The 22,474-nt window shown below is 22.0% G+C and overlaps 1 protein-coding gene across 5 annotated transcripts in view; it reads left to right on the top strand.

Annotated features, from left to right (window-relative positions):
- LOC112603621 (MTSS1-like protein) overlaps positions 1-22,474 on the top strand; it is a 33,832-nt gene that overhangs the window by 1,668 nt on the left and 9,690 nt on the right. For all 5 annotated transcript variants that reach the window (XM_025352297.1, XM_025352294.1, XM_025352296.1 and 2 more), the window contains exons 2-5: positions 9,896-9,957; positions 12,456-12,529; positions 15,773-15,857; positions 16,382-16,473. In XM_025352297.1, the coding sequence (XP_025208082.1) occupies positions 9,896-9,957; positions 12,456-12,529; positions 15,773-15,857; positions 16,382-16,473 (313 nt within the window). The remainder of the gene's footprint in view (positions 1-9,895; positions 9,958-12,455; positions 12,530-15,772; positions 15,858-16,381; positions 16,474-22,474) is intronic.

Raw genomic sequence — 22,474 nt, 5'->3', positions numbered from 1 at the left:
GATAACAATATTGTTCAATATTTACACTTAGTAATCAATAATAATTATTATTTTAACTACACGGATAAGTTATTCCTTAGATGATCAGTGTATTTTTTTTAAATTTATAGTTTTAGTAATTTAGTATAAAATATCCACTATTTCTTGTAAACCAAAATAATTCATAATTTATTTATTTATTCATTGATAAAATATTTAATTATGCTCATGATTCATCAAGAATTAAAATATTGTAAAATATAAACGAGAACATTATTAATGTTCTTTCTTCAAGTTTGATAGATCAATTCACTTTTAATATTTAAGCTATCATCACAAAATTAAAACTACCGAAACTAAAAATATTGTTATGTTATTTACATTAGTAAGATGGAGACATGTATATAAATGTTTATGAATATTTCGGTCCCTGTTACGAACCATATCTTTAATAATTGGTCGTCTTGTAAACTTTTAAAACCATTTAAAACATCAAAATACTTAACTCATAAAAATTTAAATTATAAATAAAACTCTTTATATCTACTTACTAATTCTAATTAACTTTTTATATTTATTATTTTAGACAGATCACAGAAATCCATTATAATTAATAAATGTATTTAGTTATAATAATCGTTAGTACTTATAAAGTATATTTTATGAATTGTGAATTTAAAAAAAGTTAAATTTGAAGTTTTTGTTTCGTGAAATACCTACTATTTGAAATATTAATTTCAATACATTTTAAAGGAAAACAAAAGTTTTATTACCTACGTTTAATGTTGAAATTATCATTTATGTATAAGATAACGATGGGAGGGACGTCTGTACATAAATATATTATGTATTCAACAATCAAGGCAATATTTAAATCAGCACTTTTAATACTTATCTAGTTATTTTAATAGATAAACTTCGTTGAATTTTGCAAAATTGATAAATAACTAATTATGAAGCATTCATGTTAATTTTTAATAAGTAATAGCTGGTAACCATTTGTATTAAATAATATTATTTTTATTATATTCTTTTATTAATCCTAATAATCTATTTAGACTTTAGTTTCCATAGTCATCATAAAGATTTTATAATAATAATTATACATATATATTAGAGGTGTTCCTGAATGCATACAAACATATAAATACGGTTATCTACATTTCATCCTAGGTTCAAATATTACGAAAATGGGTACGCAAAAAACATTTAAAAAAAAATTAATACGCAGTTGATAATTTTCAATCTGATATTTTATTATAATAGATACATATTTAAAAAAGGGGAAAAGTAGGTAACCGCTCTGCTGTATAATACGTTTCGAGTGTACCTCCTTATTGAAGAGTAAGTACTATAGTAATATGCAGCGGAACCTCGATAAGTCAAAATTCAAGGAAAATGCAATTTTTTCGACTTTTCAAGATTTTGATTTATCAAGATTTCAGAAAAAAAAATCAGCTTAAAGAATTTTTTTAATTTATTATCGTATTTATTTTTGTTACAATTTTATAAAAAATAATTTTAAATATTATTTTAAGTTAGCTTCTTGTACATACTATTGTCAATTGTATTTTTTATCACATTTAAATTAGAATATATTTTATCTTCTATATTACTCGAATATTCTGTAAATTTTCTAAGCAATGTGAGAGTAGCTTTTGCCGTTTTTTTTTTTAATTTGTAAGCCAACTTTAATATTGCTATTAAAGTAATTAATTTTAATTTCAATAGGTAATAAGATAGTCTGACTTAATTTTTACAAAAGCCATTGCATTTAAAAATGTTATTGTACCTATGTATAAAATATAATAATAATATATGTTACAAGTTTCAAGTATCTATGAATAATTTATACTTTTAAACTAGTTACAGTAAAAAAATTATGTTCATATGTTTTATTAAATATTTTGGTTATAGTATGACCTTTTTATAAAAAATCTTGTTTCAATTATTCAATTCTTAGTTTTAAAAATTGAATATTTTATAGACAATAACCAAAGAATTATTTATAATTGTTCGTAATACTAACGAATTTTATCAAAATTTCAACATCAATTGAATATGAAGAAATATCATTCATTAGTATCTTTGATATTTTTAAATAACGATAATAATCCTGATAATAATGACTTATGAAGACATTTGTATTCAAGTTTCGAGCCTTGGAACATCAAAAAAATTATTTAGATATTTATAGAAAAAAAAAAATGTATTTAAAAATGTCTTTGAACAGCCTGAAAAAGTCAAAATATTAAAAAAATGATGTCACGTGTATAAAATTAGAAAATAATATTATTAACTTGTTCGTTTTTGAGAAAAAATCTTAGCGAAAAAAAAACAAAAAAAACCCCTCAAAAATTGGTTTTGATAAATACTATTTGCAAAAAATTCCAACTTTTACTTAGTTGTTTTTTCTTGTTACTTTGAAAAGTACTAAAAATTACTTTCGACTCCTTAAAGTACCCACTAGATTCAATTTGTTTCCAGAAATCAGCAACAAAATTGATAATCGAAGCATTTTTACTGCCCAAGTTTTTACAGTTTAAACAAAAACATGCATCATTGTAGATATTATTGTATAATAAATAGTTACATTTGTACATGCATCACTTCATACAAAATTTAAAATACCTACCATGTCTTCGAATTTATATATCAATTTATATTTACAATAACTATTAATGAAAATTCAAATTATTTAAGTACAGGTCGTACAGATAATAAGATAAAAAATTTAATTAATTTTGTTTTATATATGTATTTTAATTCCCTATATTCAATGACAATAATAAGCAAGTAGGCAACCACTCTGCTGTATATTAATAATATCGAGTTTAAATTATACGAATTTTATAGGTACTATAAAATAATTTGCAAATTTTATTAATTTTGATATTAATATTCTGAAAAATATGTTTTTTGAATTTTTTATAGGTCCAAAAAAATGTTCCTACTTATAATTTTTAAATTAACTTCGATTACCTATATTAACCAAGGCCTAAATTACTAATTATATTGCTTATAATGTAGGTATAGTGATATTTGTTTATGAGCGAAAACCCTATAGTAACTCGAATTTAAGTGAATTAAACAATTCACTATATACGGGTTGTTTACTCTTACTTTTTAATTCAGAAATAATATAGGGAGTAAAGAACTGTTAGACTTGATTAAAAAAATAACAGTGGTATCTATTTTTGAAAAAAGCAAAATTTTCCAAAAACACTAATAGTAAGTTAAGTATAGTTTTTTGTATCGTCAAAATATATTGTAAGAAACTACACGGTGACTTAATTCGGCCTATATGGTATGATTTACGATAGTAAAAAGTAAGTGTAAGTTTCGCAAAGTATCTCATTTATTTAGAAATCAATAAAAATTTAAATCATAAATAAATGTAAAAAAAAAACAATAAAATTTAAATAAATAAGTTTATAAATTTTAATTTTCTAATTTTTAGTTAAAATTTAAATTAATAATTACATTGAAAAAGTAAGTAGCTTTTTTTAGAATAATCTTTTTTTTTAAAGAAACTACTTATTTCATATCATTTCAAATAAGATTAACTAATTAATAAATGATTGCTTTCAATTATGAATAGATACTAGAAATAATACTAAAATACTCATCTCTACACTCACTTCATTAGCCATTAGCCATCATATGAATCTTTTATTTGTGGTTTTATTTTTTAATATTTAATATACCTAATATTCATTACTCATATTGGTAATTACTAATCTTAGTTTGATTTTTTTATTCAACTCATTTTATTGCCTAATTGATTTTAAAACGAAAAGTTCATTAGAAAGCAGATTTACATACTCTTATTAAAGTTATATTATAGGTAGATTCTTTCAAAGCATTTTGAAGTAAGTAACTATTGGCAAGGATTAAGTTACTGTCTACAATATTTTTAAAATGAAATAGGTAGTGAATACTTCATTGATGTATTTTGATTATTTTTACTAGATAAATATAAATTATTTTTCTAATTTTAAGCATTTCAGGTTGCTAAATTTACATTTAACACCCTTTTAAATATAATTCAGATAATTTCCATTAGGTATTCCAGATACTGGGTAGTTAAAAAAATTAGGATAGTATAGTTCTATTTTTAAAACATTTCTAACTTCATATAATATTTGTTTTCTTAAACAGTTTTATACGAGGTTTTATAACTTAACATTTTGGAATAATTTATCAACAGCCTAATATTATTTTATGGTATTAATATTTTTTTTTGATTACATGACATTTATAAAATGTTAAAATGTACTTACGATAAATTTTATCTACTTAAAAATTAAACCCATAGGTAATAATAACTTATGACTAGTTATGACTATTGTTATAAAACTGAAACTAAAGTATTTAAAGAATTACACTTAAAATTTTATAGAACTGAAATAATTTTTTTTGCAGCACATAATATATTTTTATTATTTTTTTTTTATTAAAACACCGGTTTAATGGTTTGATTCTAACACTTAAGTTAAAGATGCTAATATTTTATGTAGTGGGTGTTCAAAATTTTTTGAAAAGGTCATTATAGACTAATTGGAGCTGATTAACGATAATATGATGTAATTAATTTTACATAATAAACATGTATGTAGCAATGTTATTTGTTATTGCTCTATGTAAGTAATAAAATATACTCATAATTATTCAAACTTTTTGAATACTCGGTATATCTTATTTCATAATCTATGATAATATTTGTTTATTATAATTTATAAGTTACTGGAATAATAGCATTATTGATTTTATAATTGTCTATTATATTATCATTGGTACTAATGGTTCTTTACTACTATGCCGTATTAATAAAAAACAATCTTAAAATGGTATTATGGTTATGAACCTTAAATCTATTAAATACCCATAATCGATAAAATATGTATATTTTATACATGCAATATTCGATGAAGGTGACTACGTGGCCTATGACGTGCTAGATCAAATTGTACATCATTAAGTAATGGCTAATGAGTATCTTTCCGTTCTTATTATGATATTATGTAGTTTGATGATGTAGTGTTGTGCTATTCAACTATAACTGTTTTCTCTTGGCGGCCACTGCGAAATAGTAGGCATCCACCCATAAATGGTCAAGAGACCGGTTTTTGCTCGTAATTGAAGTATAGTGTGCAATGCGTATATTGTTTATATATATTTGTACAAGTTACCACGATTCCATCGTCTGACAGCACTGACGATGTCGTTGAATTACATTAAATAATGTCAATTTATTTAGTTCTATAGTATTATAGAGTTTAGACGTATAGTGTAATATAAAGATACCTACATAATTATAGTTTATATTTATTGCTAAAAATCTACATTAGATAACCATTGGACACGTATTCTTAGATTTACCAATTTAATAGTGGTTTACTTAAATTACCATCTTTGTGTCCAATTTTCTATTTAAGATAAATTCAGTTCACTATTTCGGGCATAAGAGTTTGTTAGTGACACAGTGTACGGTGTCATTTTCCGAAAGTCCTTCAGGTTTGCGAATTCCTACAGCTTTGTCATTCGTTATAATCAAGACATACAAATGCTAGACTTCATCTTCTTTATTACGATTTTCAAAGTTTTTAATTTTTATGCAAATTTTTTGCAAGTAAATGGTATTTATTTTCACAAATGGTCTCAAAACGGTAGGTATAATTTTGATAAAAACAATTTTTTTTAAATTCATACGTGTACCCCACACTTTATCCGCCCCATTGGATTTAGAATGCATTTTGACTAAATTTTCATTGTCTTTATTACTTTTATATTATGAACTTGAATGTTTGTTGGTATATGATTATTGTCTTTATTTATTTAAACGCATAAAACAATAAATACTTATAACTATAAATATATTTTTAGAAAAAAAATTTTAACATTGTTTTTTTTTTTTTTTTTTTATACATTAAATTATTTAAATTTAGGTATGTTTATTTTAATATAAATCATTACAGTTTTCATTAATTATTTTCGGGGTGTACAGTTTGGTATCTCAAATAAGGAACAGGAAGTAAAAACTGGTTTTGTTTAACAGGTCAATATGTTGATGCTCCTCTTCGGGATTTGCTGTTAATATGAAAGCAAATTATAATACATATGTGTGAATTTATTTATTGCCCGAGATCAATATTTTATGTATAATTATATTTAATAAAATTTCATTTTACTCTTCTAACCCACTTATGAATTATAATAACTACGATTCCTTGATCAAAATTATATCGATTAAATATTAAATTTATATTAAAAAATTTTTTTTTAATTTTTAAATATTTTTAAAAATAAAAATGTTGAACTGTAGGTAAAACAGAAATACAATTTTAAAATGTTAATTATATAAGTTAAGTTTAAAAATAATTATTTCTTTTGTTTTAAAAAGTCGTGAAAGTATTAGCAATATAATATATAATATATTATGTACATATGCAGTTAGTATGTAAATTATCAATGTTATAATACTATAGGTACTTAAGGAAAAAATGTTTATTATTTAAAAAAAAAAAAAAATAAAATAAAACTAATTATTATTGTTGGAGGTCTGTCTTTGTTTTGTTAAATTACTTGTGTTAAAAGTAGAAATTAACAATAAACAGCAAAAAATTATACATATTAATAATATAGTTATTATCGTTATTACTTTATACTAAGAGATATGTATGTAAAATATTAGGTACAAATTATATCGCTTTAAAATTGAAACATTGTCAAAAATAAATAAACATACTAGAATAATGTTTTTATATTTAAGTTTTATAATAAGTTAAGAAAATATATTAACACAAAATTGGTTCGTCTGTTAAGGTAAAATGTACTTTGTACCTAGTTATACGATACAACTTGTATCTATAGCTTATGTACATTTCCTTAACAGAGCTAGACTTGCGGGTGTGGCGTTCTCTTAATGTTAATAAATTCCAATTATATTGACACTTAAAACGATGAAGGTCTTATGAGGAAATTTGTAGAAATACATGAAAATTTATTTATTTATTTTTTAAATGCTAAAGATTTTGAAAAAACGAATTATGGTTGTATTATAATCTATTGATTTCTAAACTAAATAAAATGGGTTGTACTCATGTATATTTTGATAAATTGTCTAAGCACTTTTTAAATACTTTTTATTTTTAATTGTTTCCATACATATTTATAAATTTGATAAATTTCTATGGTTTTAAAAATGTAGTAGGGTACGAGTTGTACAATTAAACTAATCTATATTCTCGTTTGTAGAATTCATAAATGTATAATAAAAAGTTTAGTTAAAAAAATAATGATAATTGGTGTCAAAATAAATAATACATTTATTCTGTTTTTATAAATTGAGAATCCCTTATTGTAACTCCTGTTATAACCAAAACTTCTAATTTTTTATACATTTAATATGCGCCCTTCTCTATCAAATAAAAATAAAAACTAAAAGAAACTTGTTTTAATTTGTTTATCGTTTATTAATTTAAATGTGTTCTATAAAGAAGGGTATATTTAATGTATTTTGTATTTTGATGATGTTCCTTTCAATAAAATTACGATTTATTGTTTTGTGTAACTATTTTACTATTAAGCAATACAAGACATGTACAAATTAGACTAAATACAAGCTGTTAGGCATATAAATTAGAAAGAAGAAATAACTAAATGATTTTTAACTAAGCAACATGTTTAAAAATTAAGTTATTATATTTTACTTTCTAGAAACTATGTTCATAGTATGATATAATAAAACCATGTTTTTTTACTGAATCCATTACTTACTTTTTTTCAATAAAAATTCCAAAATAAATGATTGATTTTGGTGGAAAATTGAATTGTTTGCGTGTTTCTTTTACGATAAGACCAAGTTGAGTACGTAAAAAGTTGAACAAATAATCGATTTTTAGTAAAAATACTAAAAGTATATTACTACATAGTAAATTATTCGGTTTACTATGGGTTTTCTTAATGGAATTTGAATACTATATTAGTTATATAGTTATAAATAATTATAATTTGATAAATATGTATAATAATCCATATAAAATAATATCCAATAGTTTGCATCTAAGTCATTTCTACGACCAATAAAAAATAAAACTAAAAATAATAAAAATAAAATAAATAATTAAAATTATCTACTTTTGTTTTCTTAAACTTGAAATTTTTTGGTATTTAAAAATCTGGCCATATTTACTGATTATTAAATATTTCACTCATATTTTGTTGCAAAAACAACATATGCAACTCCACTGTCTCGAGAAAACCACGCTCGCAATTCGACCTAGATAATGATTTTCGCACGCTGTAATTAGAAAACACCGAATCCAATAATTCAATGACTCTTGGGAAAAAGTACTATTACTATGGTTTTATGTCATTTACTGTAGGTATTTTTAATATATGAGTGTTTTATATAAACCAATATAACTGATATATTAAACGTGTTTATACTTAGTTTATCATAAATACAATTGTATGTACTCTTTACGGGAAACGGGGAGCGAGTTAAATGATAAATTTCCATTTAATACAATTTTTAAAAATACAACAGGATTATTTAAGTCTTCTCTTAATTTTAATTTTGTTTGCTTAATAATAATAATTATTATTTTTATACAAATTAATTGATAGGTATTATTACATCAACTTATTTGAAATGTAATCATGTTATTATTAAGTACTTATACTTATAATTTTTGGAAGTAATAACAAAAAAAATGAACTATTATTATTATGAAAGGAGGCGTTATAAAAATTATAATTGGACAGCAGACAGATTTTCTCATATTTACATATTGCTCTTTATTAAACTTTACTAAGATAAAAAAATATGGACAATTTTCGAATAAAGAAATTGTAGAAAAATGTATTTAACAGATTATAATATATTTTAGAGAATATGTATTATTTATTCTATTTTTCATGATTCAAGATAATTCCATGTGATTGTCTTTAAAAATCATTATTACTTGTTCACTTATCAATTTTATATTTTTTTGGTCAATAAAAATAATTATGGTATTACATAATATTCAAGACTAGCTTACTTTATTTGCAGTCAAATTAGTATTTTTCATATTATTTCCCACGTTTCTCTACTTTTGATTATATTTCAATAACCATACTCAGTCATAAATTACATATAGTATTATATGGTAATTATGATGTATCTTTAACGATTTGTTTTTACAATTTAATAATTAGCATACATTTATAAATATATATTTGAAGTTTACTGAATATTTTTAAGTTTGAGCATCCATATTAATAAATATTGTGCTCTGTTAAAGCAATCTTAATTTAATTTTTTATTTGGTATTTTTTGTTGGATAAGAATAGACTATATAAATTAAAATTTACTAACTCTTAAAAAAATTAATAAAACAGTTCATGCAAAATTTATTAAATCAAATTATTGTAATTTAGTCGTTATCAAATAAAATTAAAACATATAGATCGAAAAATTTAAAATTTAATTTAAAACAAGGTAGATAGAAGTACCCACAACCACTCAAACGATCATTATAATATAGTTATCAGTTATCACGTTATATAGAAGCGGGAAACCATATTAAAGAACATCATATAAGGTATCACGATAATTATTAGCTTGTTACTGCAATTTATATTTGGCAAGGGTTTTATACAGACCATAGTCGATTTTAGTGACCGGAACAAAATTTCGTATTATGCATTATCGTATTAATAAAGTTTTATTATAAGTATACGTTATTTTCTTTCAAAAAAAGAGTCTGTGGATGCTCTCTTCCCTTACATTTTTAAGTCTAGTACACATTGTTAACTTATTTACTTATTATATTATTTTGTATTCATAGATTGTAAATATCTTTTATAAATAATAAACAAAAATTATCTTCTTAAAATATTATATTATATTGATAATTTTGAATTTCAGAATGGAACTCCAATGTGGGAAGACTTCATGGCAAAAGCCACAAAACTTCATACATGTCTTCGGTAAGTTTAATTATTAAAAGTTTAAAATAAACTATTTTATGAAATATTTTAAATAAATGAAGTTATCGCTATCAGTTATGACCTAGATACCTATAATATTTATGAATTTGAAAAATAAATTGCGTATACAAACATACAACTTTGAAAAATGAATCAAATTGGTACTTTGAGAACTAAAAAAAATATGATGAAAGAAAAATCTTGAAAATTTTAAAATTATTTTTTTGTAATTCATACTATGGCAATAATATCTAAAATATTTATATACACACACAATTTTTTTTATTTGCATTTAAAGTTAAAATTAAGACAATTGATATCAGCATAAAAGTTACTTATTTCCCCATTTTTTTTTTAAAAAAAATTTACCAAATAAATAATATTTTAAACAAGTGATAAAATATTATATCCTTGATGAAAAACTAAAATATGTATTATTTTTGTAATTTCTGATGTTATACGAACTGAAAAGAGCAAACATTCAAATTTAACTAAATACCCAATCATTCGATTATAATTAATAGATTATCTATTTATAATTAAATTAAATTGTATTATGTTTATTATCATTATTTTTAGTAAATAATAATATAAAATGTATTTAAAAAAAAAATTGATCTAATGTAGGTACATTGTACCCACTCTGCTGTACATTGGTAGCTGAATAGGTCACTGTAATGGATGAGTTAAATTTGAATTCAATCAGCTTAAATTACCAAGTATACATATCATGGTATATTTTTTACGTTTTTATTAAAGTAACAAAAATTGTTTGAGAAGAAATAGTTATTTTACGGGTAAATATGAAATGTTGTCCACATTTTAACTTTAAATGCTCATTAAATATAAATTTGACTTTCTAGTGAAATTTGTTTTAGTTAAGTTTGAAAACTTATAAAGAACCTTATATTTTTTTAATTTTATGTATGCATTTTTTTCTACAAAATAATTTGCTATTTATTTGAAATTAGTAACTTCTTCAGTTTTTTACGATATATTTTTTATTTTGTTTTAACTTCAAATTAATCTCGTATTAAATTTTTAATCTTTTCCTAACCTTTTAAAAATCAAAAATGTTAATTGTCTCATAGCTTTAAATGAATCAAAATATTTTGAAAATTTTACAATGTATAGAAAATGATAATATATATTTAAAATTAAAAATATCTATGGTTATTTGTTTTTTAATTAAAACGTTTTCTCAATTTTGTCGTTAACTAGTTTATGTGTATATATCTAATTAGGTTGTGGTTCAATTATAAATTATAAATTTTTTTTAATTAAAATACTCTGTTGGATTTCGATTCGAACTCAAAAATAAGAGTCCTAACAATCTACCTACTTAGAAATAAAAAACGTGTTTATTGTGCTTGTTATGTAAAAAAACATTGAAACCTTTAAAAAAGTATGCATTACGAAATTAGGCATTTTTGGTATTTTTATCGTTGTCGCATATACTTTTATATTATGGTTCTTTCAAAGTTATTTGTAACTTTAACATATAAATTATGCTCATAATTTATTAAAATATACATTTATTTAATTATTTTATTAATAAATATTACGTGTTATATTATTATTGATATTAGTATGCATGCGTATTATGCCTATAATATAGTCTGTTTTCTTAAGTGCTAATATTGTTTGGTTATTTATTTTTCCAATCTTTAAAAATAATTATTTATTATTTAATTTAAGTAGGTACTCAATTATTATTTGTTTAAAACTATAAACATAAGTAAGTATGCGTTACATTAACTATAATTATTATTTTTAGTGTTAACACATAAGTAATCAATATTTTTGTAATAATAATTATTAAACTCTGGTTCAGACTTAAATATATATATTTTTTTAGTTTAAATATAAATTAACTTTTATTTTAGTTAAGTAAAAAGTATTAAATGAATTTAACATTTTAAAAATTGAATGAAGTTTTAAATTTATATATATACAATATAATATGCATATATTATGTTGTATGATGAATTGTAATATTAATGAAATAACTATTTCCTTCACAACATAATTATCTTCTCATTGTAGATTTTAAGCAAAGCTTTTAGAGTAGTTTTATAATTTGTTTATAATTCTGTGAAATAACATTTTTGTTGTGTGGAAAAAAAATTTTAAGTTAATCTTTTACCTTGTAAATATAAAGTTAACTTTTTTTTAAATTAATTTAATTTTTATTTATAACTTTAAATTTATTACTATTCTACATTAAGTAAAAATGAGTGATGCAAAACTAGTAAATAATACAAAAGTCATCATCCGAAGAACAGATTTTTTTTAGTGATTTAATTGTCACTAAGATTAGTTGATTTATATTATAATGTATAGATTATTGTTAAAAATTAATTGTTTAATTTTTTATGGCAAGTTTGTTTAAACTCTTGGATTATATGTATCTACCTATGTAACTTATTTGCAATTAAAAGTTTATGATGAGTTCATAGTATTAAAATAATGTGATTATTATAATTATCTTTTTGCAGAGCAACTATTCACGCTATCGGAGCTTATCTAGATGCTTTTCAAAAAATTGCTGATGCTGCCACTAATGCCAGAGGTAATTTAATTTTTTAAATATTATTATTGTCCATAAAATTTAGCATAACATATTTTACTATACTCTTCAGGTTTTTAATTGTAATTATAACGATGAACTAAGTTTGATTATTGTAAATAATATTAATAAATATTTTGTATTTTATTCTTTGCATAAATTATAATATAAGAATGCTATTTAAGGAAAAAAAAAATTAAATACATTTCTAGTTCCCATCTTAAAATGTTCGTAGCATTATATAGATACTAATATATTTGTATATTTTAATTACCATGTCTGTACATATTGTAATATATTTAATTTACTAATTATTACTATATACTATAAAAAATAATAATTTAAAAGCCGTAAATATTATTTACGTATACATAATATGCTTTCTTCTATGATGTTTAGACATAGTACTCAGTCATTGAACGATACAGTATGCTCATGATAAAAAAGTACCACTAAATATTATTTCAGATAGATTACCAGTAAAAATACCTAAATACACATTTTAAACTTGAGAAACACTTTTGTTTCATACATACACAATATAACTTTTTTTAAATAGTGACGTAAATTTTTATTTTGCCAATCCAATCCAATTAGATTATTATTATTTTTAAATTAATTTTTTTATTAATTTTTTTTCTTAAGCTTCTTTTTAATCACACAATTTTAATTTATGAATTATTGGTGTTTAACGATATCCTGATGGTCTATCTGAATCTATCATTTATATATATATAAAAGAAAGGTGTTTAAAAAAGCAGTAAGTTGTATTGAACCACATTTCAATTCAAGGTAATCCAACTAAAATATTTAGTGGTAGGTACCTCCTACTATAAGTATGAACACTTATGCTGAAATTTGCTTAGTGATTTTATTATTATGTTTTTTTTCTGATAAATAAATTCTAATAAGAAAATACTTTTCGTATAATATTATTTCATGAAATATTAAATATATTTAATATTATTTCATAAATATTAAATTATATGCTTATTACTACACTGTCAGAGTTCTATTTCTTAGTCGTTAAGACTAAATAAATCAATAAATACCATATTATGTATGTATAAATATATAAGTTTAGAATTATAATAATGATTAATGAATAATAGAAAAGTGAACAGCCATTTTACACGCAACCTCAATGTAACTATTCTAATATTCTATAAAAATTATAAATCATGAACATTATTTATTTATTTAAAATTGACACTATTCCTAATTTTAAAAACTGAATTTCTATTTATTTTTGATGTTTTGAATTTAAGATAAATATCTTTTTGTTGTGTATTTAATCGACATTTTTTTTTTTTCAAATATTTAAAGAAAAATTTGTACTTATCAAGATTTTTTTTTCCAGTCTATTGAGTAAAACATGCTAAAAAATTATTATGAATGTATAAACTACGTTAATTATTGTCTTTATAAATGATTTATCTCACGCTTAATTAATTTTTAAAATTTAAAACTTAAAATCCCATGGTTTATAATATTTCAATAATTAATTTTCGTTTAAAATTATTTAATAACTAAATTAAGAAGATAATATAACCTATAGTGTTTATACATAACCATATGTGTATATTAAACCATTTTATATTTAATCAATTTATACTATATTTAAATTGCGTTATATATTGTTTTTTTGTTGTGTTAAAAATTTAAAACATAATATCATAATATTATATATTTTTTTTTTTGTAACTCGGGCTAACTATTCTTCATGGTAAAATATAAAATAGTATATATTTTATTTACGTATATATCAGGAAAAAAAGGTTATATTATAATTTTAATTATTCATTGGGTAACAAAAAATATGTTTGGTTTAATCAAACCATTAGAGCAAATCATCAATAGTACAAAAAAAATAATGTTATGCTGTCCAGCAAATAGCATTGTTTCCTTTCCGGTAAGGATTTCCATTTGAACGATCATTTCCTATACTGCGTGATAACTACTACAAATATCACTCTAATATTTGACGTATCTAACTTTTTGGGTTAGTCAGTCGTTTCAGCCCCTGATATAGTCACCCTTGTTTAAAGGGCTGTCGGTATTTTCCACGGGATTCTAACCCTCATACTGAATTTTATGACCTGGTTCCCCTTTTCATTTTTTCAAACAACCCTCAAATGATTTCCACACTCTTTAGATAACCTATTCTTAATCTTTTAGCACACCAAATATTTATTAATAATATTATTTTATTTTATTTTTTTACTAAAGAATATTTACAATCTATAGCATTATAATACATTATATATTATATTGTATAATAAACATATTTTCTGACATGAATTTGCATAAAGAAGAAGATTGTTCAGCAAAAGAATTTTCAAAAATAATAGTATTATAGCTGCGTTTAAAAACTTAACCTAATTGATATATCTTTCTAATAATTAATTTTTTTTTTTTTTTAATATATTTAAATCAATGTTGGATGTTGATGTTAATTATAATTGTAATTAAAAGTGTAGTTGAATATTGACTTAAATTAAAGTTTGTTTATTATCATGATATACTTACATTTAATTTTTATACTTGTTTGTCCAACGCAAACCTATCTTTAGTACAGTAAAATAATAATACACTCAATATCACAATTAGAGCGGAATGGAAATAAAACATATACTCCAAGTTTCATGGACAATAGTAAAAGTCAACACAAATTAAATATCTACTTATATAAATTTAAATTTTTTCTTAATTTACTGATCATCACATATAATATTCAACTTTCTTTAGAGAATTATGGTTTTAGAAGAACAAGAATGCTCTAAATCATTATATTTACTCCGCTATTTAGAACTGGATCAAGGAGGGGCTAAGAGGGGCTATAGCCTCGGATTGCAAGTTAAAAGGAGTCATAATGTATCAAATTCACCAAAAACAATTTGAGAAAAGGCGAGAGGGCTTCATTAAAAATAATAACCCTCTTATATTACCATCATAATACGGTCAATCCGCTATTGATTCGGAATTCATTATAACTTAGATGGGATTTTTAATTTAACATATTAATGCATATTATTGTATACTTTAATATTATGTCTTATGTACAATATATCAAATGGATATTATAGTTTAATAACTTACAATTTATGTTTATGACATATTTACACTAAGTGGCGTATTTACTATGTATGAAATTAATGCATACTTTTTACATTTATTAACATAGTGTTTAATTTCCTTGAATTTTTTACCTAAACAATCATCAGGCATATTTGATTTTTTTTATAGGCGCTACTAAAGAAATCGGAACTGCATTGACCAGAATGTGTCTTCGTCATAGAGCTGTTGAAGCTAGAATGAAAACATTTTCAAGGTAATACCCTAATATGAATTATAAGATAACACGCATTGTATACGAACACGAATACACATTTTGAATCTACTATATTGGGTGCTATCATAGTAGTGTACTAATGTAAATAAAACATGTAGACGTTAAATAATAATATGAGTAACAATATAATGTATTATACCTAAATTAATCTATTCTTATTTTATAAACAATTTATTTATTAACGTATTTCTATCATGATCATTGATAATATTAACTTAGTTAAGCATAATTTAGTATTTAAATAGATCAATATTTTGATCGAAATTTATTTTTTATCGTTTTATATCTACTTTTATTTATTAAGATTATTTAAAATAATATTAATTTGGTATAAATAATTCAAATAAGAAATAAGTCTGAGTAGTCTGACTATAATTTACTTGATTCTCTAGTAGTAATCATTGGCACCTTATCCTCTTGTCTGAATTGAATAGTGTATATGCTTCAAATGACAGTAGCTAGAACGTAACCGAAACTAACTTGTTTTTTTATTGAATTCGCAGCGCAATAATGGACTGTTTGGTGGTTCCGCTTCAAGAGAAACTAGAAGATTGGAAGAAGACTATTGTCAATCTAGACAAAGAGCATGCTAAAGGTAAATAAACCTAATGTTATTTCTCCATTTTTAAAATATTTTTCTTTAAAAACATTTTAACTATTTAAAACTATACTATATCCTTAAAAACTCTAAAAATATTTCTTCCAATATTGAATTACAAAAATTAATATTTAGTGTAAAACATTTTAAATATAAATATGTATTATTCGATTTATTGTATTTTAATACTAAATTAAAATTAATACCAATTATTTACATAAAGTTAGATAAATATTTATCATATCTACTCGTATTATGATAATAATATAGGCTATAAGAAATATTTGTTCGGCTTTAAAATTATTATAATTTATAATGAATGCTTATATGGGGTACGCGAAGTGTTTATAATTAAATTAATAGTTCCTAATAAAAATGTATTAAATTAGTGTATATTCAGTATTACATGAAGTACCTATTTACTATAGAAAAAATAAATAGCCAATCCAAGAAATATTTTAAAATTAAATAAGCTATAATTAATAATAGTATACATCTATTTTATGTATTGCCATGTTTCTGATAATAGACTATACTATGTTTATAATAATATAGCTATGCCATAATATAAATTATTTAATTTAATTAAAATTTTAAATAACTTATTTTTGCATATTTAAGCATATTTCTGATAAAAATGTGTATAATACATGATTTTTGGTAAAATTTGTTATCTCTTATAAAAAGTAAAAACGAGTAATGTGATAACATTTTAGATTTTTTATAAGCTTATACATTGTAGTAATTATTTATATTCTTATTTGATTATAATTTTAAAAATACCTTAATATCTATATATTTTTTATAGTAAAAAATTGCTTTTTTCATTGATATATAAATTATACTTAAACTTTAATTTTAAGTTTAACCAACAAATCTGAACATTGAATAGAATTTTTATAAATTGTGATATGTAGAAACCTATAAGTAAACATATCATTAGCCATTCTTAATTTAAACAAATACATTTTTAAATTTGTATATACTTTTGAATAGTGAAGTTTTACTTAATTGTAATATGATTCTGTTGTTTACGTACTAAACTTTAAGTCAAATATAAATGTCTAATTTCTTATAAGTGAGGAATGACAACTTCCTTAAATAAACTCAAAATATTCTTATAACTTGTTATTTTTAATTTGACGAGTTCCTAGGAATATGAATAGTCAAATAAATTCAATGGGTAGCAAATTAATGTATTTTTATTGTCTTACGAAATAATGTAGTTATTTCTTTTTATGCTGTATCAAATATGAGTTTTGAGTGATTTTTTTAAATAATTTATGTTTAATATGCCTAAAAAATATTAAAAACTATTTTCATATATTTTATTTGTCAAATTAATGAATTTATTGACATTAATTAATATTAATTAATCTATAATTTGAAAATACAATTTAAACATCAGTCTTATAGATATTGTATACTGATGAATATATTGAGGTTTATTGAGTTGAATTTGCATATATACGAAGACATTTTTATGACACAGATAAAAAACATATACTTTTTTCTGTCAATAAAGCCAACTTGCATATTATTATATATATATATATATATTTTTTTTTTTATATATATAACGATAATATGAATAAAATACTAATCCAACATTTTCATTTACATAAATTATTTCTATTGTTCATTATAGAGTATGCATTTTTTTTACATTTTTAAACAGTTTTATTATATCTACCTATAACCTATTTTATTATTTAGTTTGATCTCTTATCTACATACATAGTATTATACACTTATATTTGTAAATAATTATTATTTATTGTGATAAACATATAGGTATTATATAGTTAAATTGTATTTACAAAACGTAAACATATAGATGTGCAATTCATAAATAATGTTATAGTCATATTTCATATGAAAGTTTTAAGCAGCGTTGTTTTTTTGTTTTTTTTTTTTTTTTGGTAAACGAACTTCATATGAATAAAATTCAAGACTTAAAATCGAATCGAAAATTATATATTTTGTTATGAAACTATTATTCTTTTAGAGCACTCATCTCATTTTTATCACTTCAACGCTAGATTTTTATAATAATAAAATAATTTATTATAAAAAATTTGAAAAAATTGATTCTAAGCAAAGCTTTATATTAAAATAGTTACGCTGTATTACAGTAGACTATAAATATAAAGTAGAGATAACAATTCCAAAAAAATATCATCTGTAAGATTTTTTTTAAATTTAACAAAAAATAAAATAAGCTCATCAAATTAGTTGTCAGACTAGGAATATAAAATCCAACCAACATTTTTTTATTTGACACGCGATTACAAAAAAAATTAGTGAAATAGATTTTGAGTTCACCTCTTCATTGAGTATAATATCATAATTATGTAATTTATGTTAAAATCCTTTAAAATATTTATTTGAAAATTCTGGAAATTGTAATCAAATATAAATATCAAAGTTATTGCTATACTTTCACATGAATTTCTAAGTTATGTACTCGACAATTGATCAAATATACTATACAATAGAATTTTATGTAAATATACAAGTATATATTAAATTTGATAACTAAACTATGATATAACACTTTAAATTAAATGAGAAGAAATGCTCACCAGTGTAAGAAATCATCTGATTTAGGGGAAATTATCTATGTTTTTTTTTTTTAATTATTTTTATTGATTAATTAAAGAATTAATTTTCTTCGTTTTTTGTTTAATAATTTAAAAGTATGATTCCAAATTACTTGCTCAATTATACAGTACTCTTGTTATTTCAACAAACATTTTATGACCATTGAGTATCATTATTAATGATTGATATTTTTATACTTGCATTTAAAATTTAAATGCATATTTTTCTTCTTCTCGACTTACCATATTTGGATAACAACCATAAGAAAATTAATGATATTTAAATTTTGCGATAATAAACATAATACTTACTGTAAATTACAATTGAAAGTATAATTTTTGTCGTCAGAAGATATTACGTCAAATTATGTCATAGGTATTAAATAATTGCTTTTTAGTGACTTAATTATATATGTATGCATGTATTCTGTTAATACAGTAGTATTTTTTAAATTGGTTATTTTCAATGTTTATTCATATTGTGTTTTATGAATGTAAAAGATTACCGAAAAACGAAATACAGAACTTTCTCCGGAAGTAAAATAGATACAGAAAAAATAAAATTAATTGGTGTGGAAATAGTTTTTTACCTGCTAGATCTAGTTCAACACACAATATAATGTATGTTTCTCAGTTATTATAACATTATAGTATACACCGAGAACACGTGCCTGATATAACACGAAGTAAATAAGCATAATACACACATTAAAAATATATATATATATAAATTAAAAAAAAAAATCAAACGCTCACGTAGAAAACTGACGACGATTTTTGTCGATTTGTAGCATTGCTGTCCGCCGACATCCGTGCGTTGGCGAAGCGCGTGGTGTAGGCGTATCGGTCCACGCTCACACCAAACCGCCACGGCAACGTTGTTTTCCGCGCTGAGTTTGTATATAATATAGTAATATCTGTATAATGCTATTCGTATTACCACATGTCTAGTTAAATATTTCACACGACAACTAAATAGGGAGTTTATCGATTTTTACACAGAAGCTCTTTGTTGACTGTTTATATCTATATTTTTCTTCTGTAAAGTATTTAAAGACACGAAATGACGTTCATAAAATCTTTTTATTTTCTCAATCATATAATAATTTCGCAATCGTACATACAATACCGTATGCTACAGGTCAAACATAATGTTTATTTTAACAAAAAGTATGAACACCCAAAACAACAAAAAATGTAATTGGACGAATCAATTTAATTTTACCTACAAACAACAAAGTAAATTCTTACTGTTATTTTTTAAACACAATTTATTGTCATATGTATAAATAGTATAGTGACTAGTGAATGAAATACTTTAATATTTGTACTCATTGTAATATTTATATTATGCCATATATTTAATACATAAATTAGATTAGATGTCTGGTTTTTATAATAGAAATATTGCAAGGTATTATCAGTAACAAAATACTTACAAAGAATCTATTTTATTAAAACGATATAACAGAAGTGTATTTCAAAATGTATTTTTTAAGTTGACATCATATTACAACTTGTAAGCTTCCATGTTTAATTCAATAAATGAAATAAATGATTATTTTATATGTACATATATTTTTATACAAACTAAAATATCACGTACATTTTATTCTATTAAGTATAAATATAGTCAAGGATTTTGGTGTATATTATGATTTTCTTTCTTTCTCTAACCAACACACATCATATAGGACAATTGCGTTCAGACGATCCAATTTTATGTTGTTATAATATTAGAGTAAATTGTCCTATTATTATCAAGAAACATTTTTTATTAAATTTAATAGCGATTAGTGAGATTAGTTAAAACCATTACAGCTCAACAATTAACAATTTAATCCGATTAATATGATAGAAAATTGAATATATTGCAATGGTCAAAATATATAAGCACAAAAGATAGGTAAATTATCAAACTTGAATGTAGGAATATTATTTAGGGCATTTCATAAGCTTTTATTGATGTTTTAATTTTAATGTAATTTATGACTATGTAAAATATTACAGCTGTAACTTAAAAATTTAATATTTACACAATATTATTAAATGCTTATAACCTGTTTTAAAATTAAATTAAAATATCAATAAAAGCTTATAAGGTGCCTTATATAATATTCTAGTCTTTATGTTTTGATAATAGATCTAATCTCTAATCACTCCAATATTAATGCTAACACTCAAATACGCTATACTTTGTTTGATTTAAAGAGAGAAAACTAATAGTGCGTTGACATCTTTAATCAATTTTATTTAAAAAGTATAACAGTTTGTGGTTAAAAATAGTTAAGCATCGATTATGAAAATAATTTATAAAATTAACAGTCTATTTTACAATTATGTAATCTCTCTACTGTTCTATTTTCTCATAATTTGTTCTTGAGTTTATTTAAAAAAATCATTACCAAACATTACTCCAGTAACGACTCCATTAGGTATAAAATGTAGGAAGAAAATTAAGACCTATAATATATAATTTAGATTTTATAATATATATTATTTTAGAATATTTTATGTTTATTCATTATTGAGAAAAAATATATATCTTTAAGCTATACTCAGTACCAATGAATAAATATAGTTCAGAAAACATTTTTAAATTTAAAATATATTGGACTTAACTATTATTCTAGACTAAACCTAATAATCACTATTTGCATACCGTTTATGGTACAAAGTTCTTATGCATTATTAATGAATTATAATATATCAAAATGATGATAACAAAAATTCAAATTAATCAAAATATATTATTATTATTATTGTTTACTATTAATTATAAAATTGATAAAAAACGATATGTTGAAGTACGTTTTACAACTAATTTAATGCATCAGGGTTGTGTCTATGATTTTAAAATTATTTTTAATAAAATGTATTTTTATTTTTTTTGTCATTTGTTTTTAAATTATTTAGCTTTTAATTATTATACAAAAGAATACCAATTTGTATTTAAAATGTTTATACCTAAAGAGTTTTTGGATTATTTTGATTGGAGTAAAGAGTTTTAATATTATATGGGTAAATAATTTAATTGTTATAAATGTATATTTGTATAGTTATTGATCTGAATAACGTTACATCTTTGGTCATTAGTTAAAGTTTTATTTTAACAATTCTATTCTATTATTAACATAACATGGAATATTCTTAATTAAAATTAAGTTTTATAATTTTGTTTCTTTAAAGAAGTTCATGAAATATCAATTTTTGACTGTCTGGTTGTAGTGATTTTTCTATACCTGTTGTAGTATTTAGTGCCAAATTTATTTTTACCTTCATATTATTTTCGGCATGATGTTATTTAAATGCTCAAATATTATTCATTCGTATATTTATAAACTTTTGTCTTTTACAGCTATTATAAATAAAATACAAAATATTTTTAACAAAAA

This window comes from Melanaphis sacchari, unplaced genomic scaffold, assembly GCF_002803265.2.
Source record: "Melanaphis sacchari strain LSU unplaced genomic scaffold, SCAv2.0 Contig10_pilon_pilon, whole genome shotgun sequence".
In the NCBI taxonomy this organism is placed as follows: domain Eukaryota; kingdom Metazoa; phylum Arthropoda; class Insecta; order Hemiptera; family Aphididae; genus Melanaphis; species Melanaphis sacchari.
Note: the sequence above shows the minus strand (reverse complement) of the source record. Positions and strands in the feature narration are given on the sequence as shown.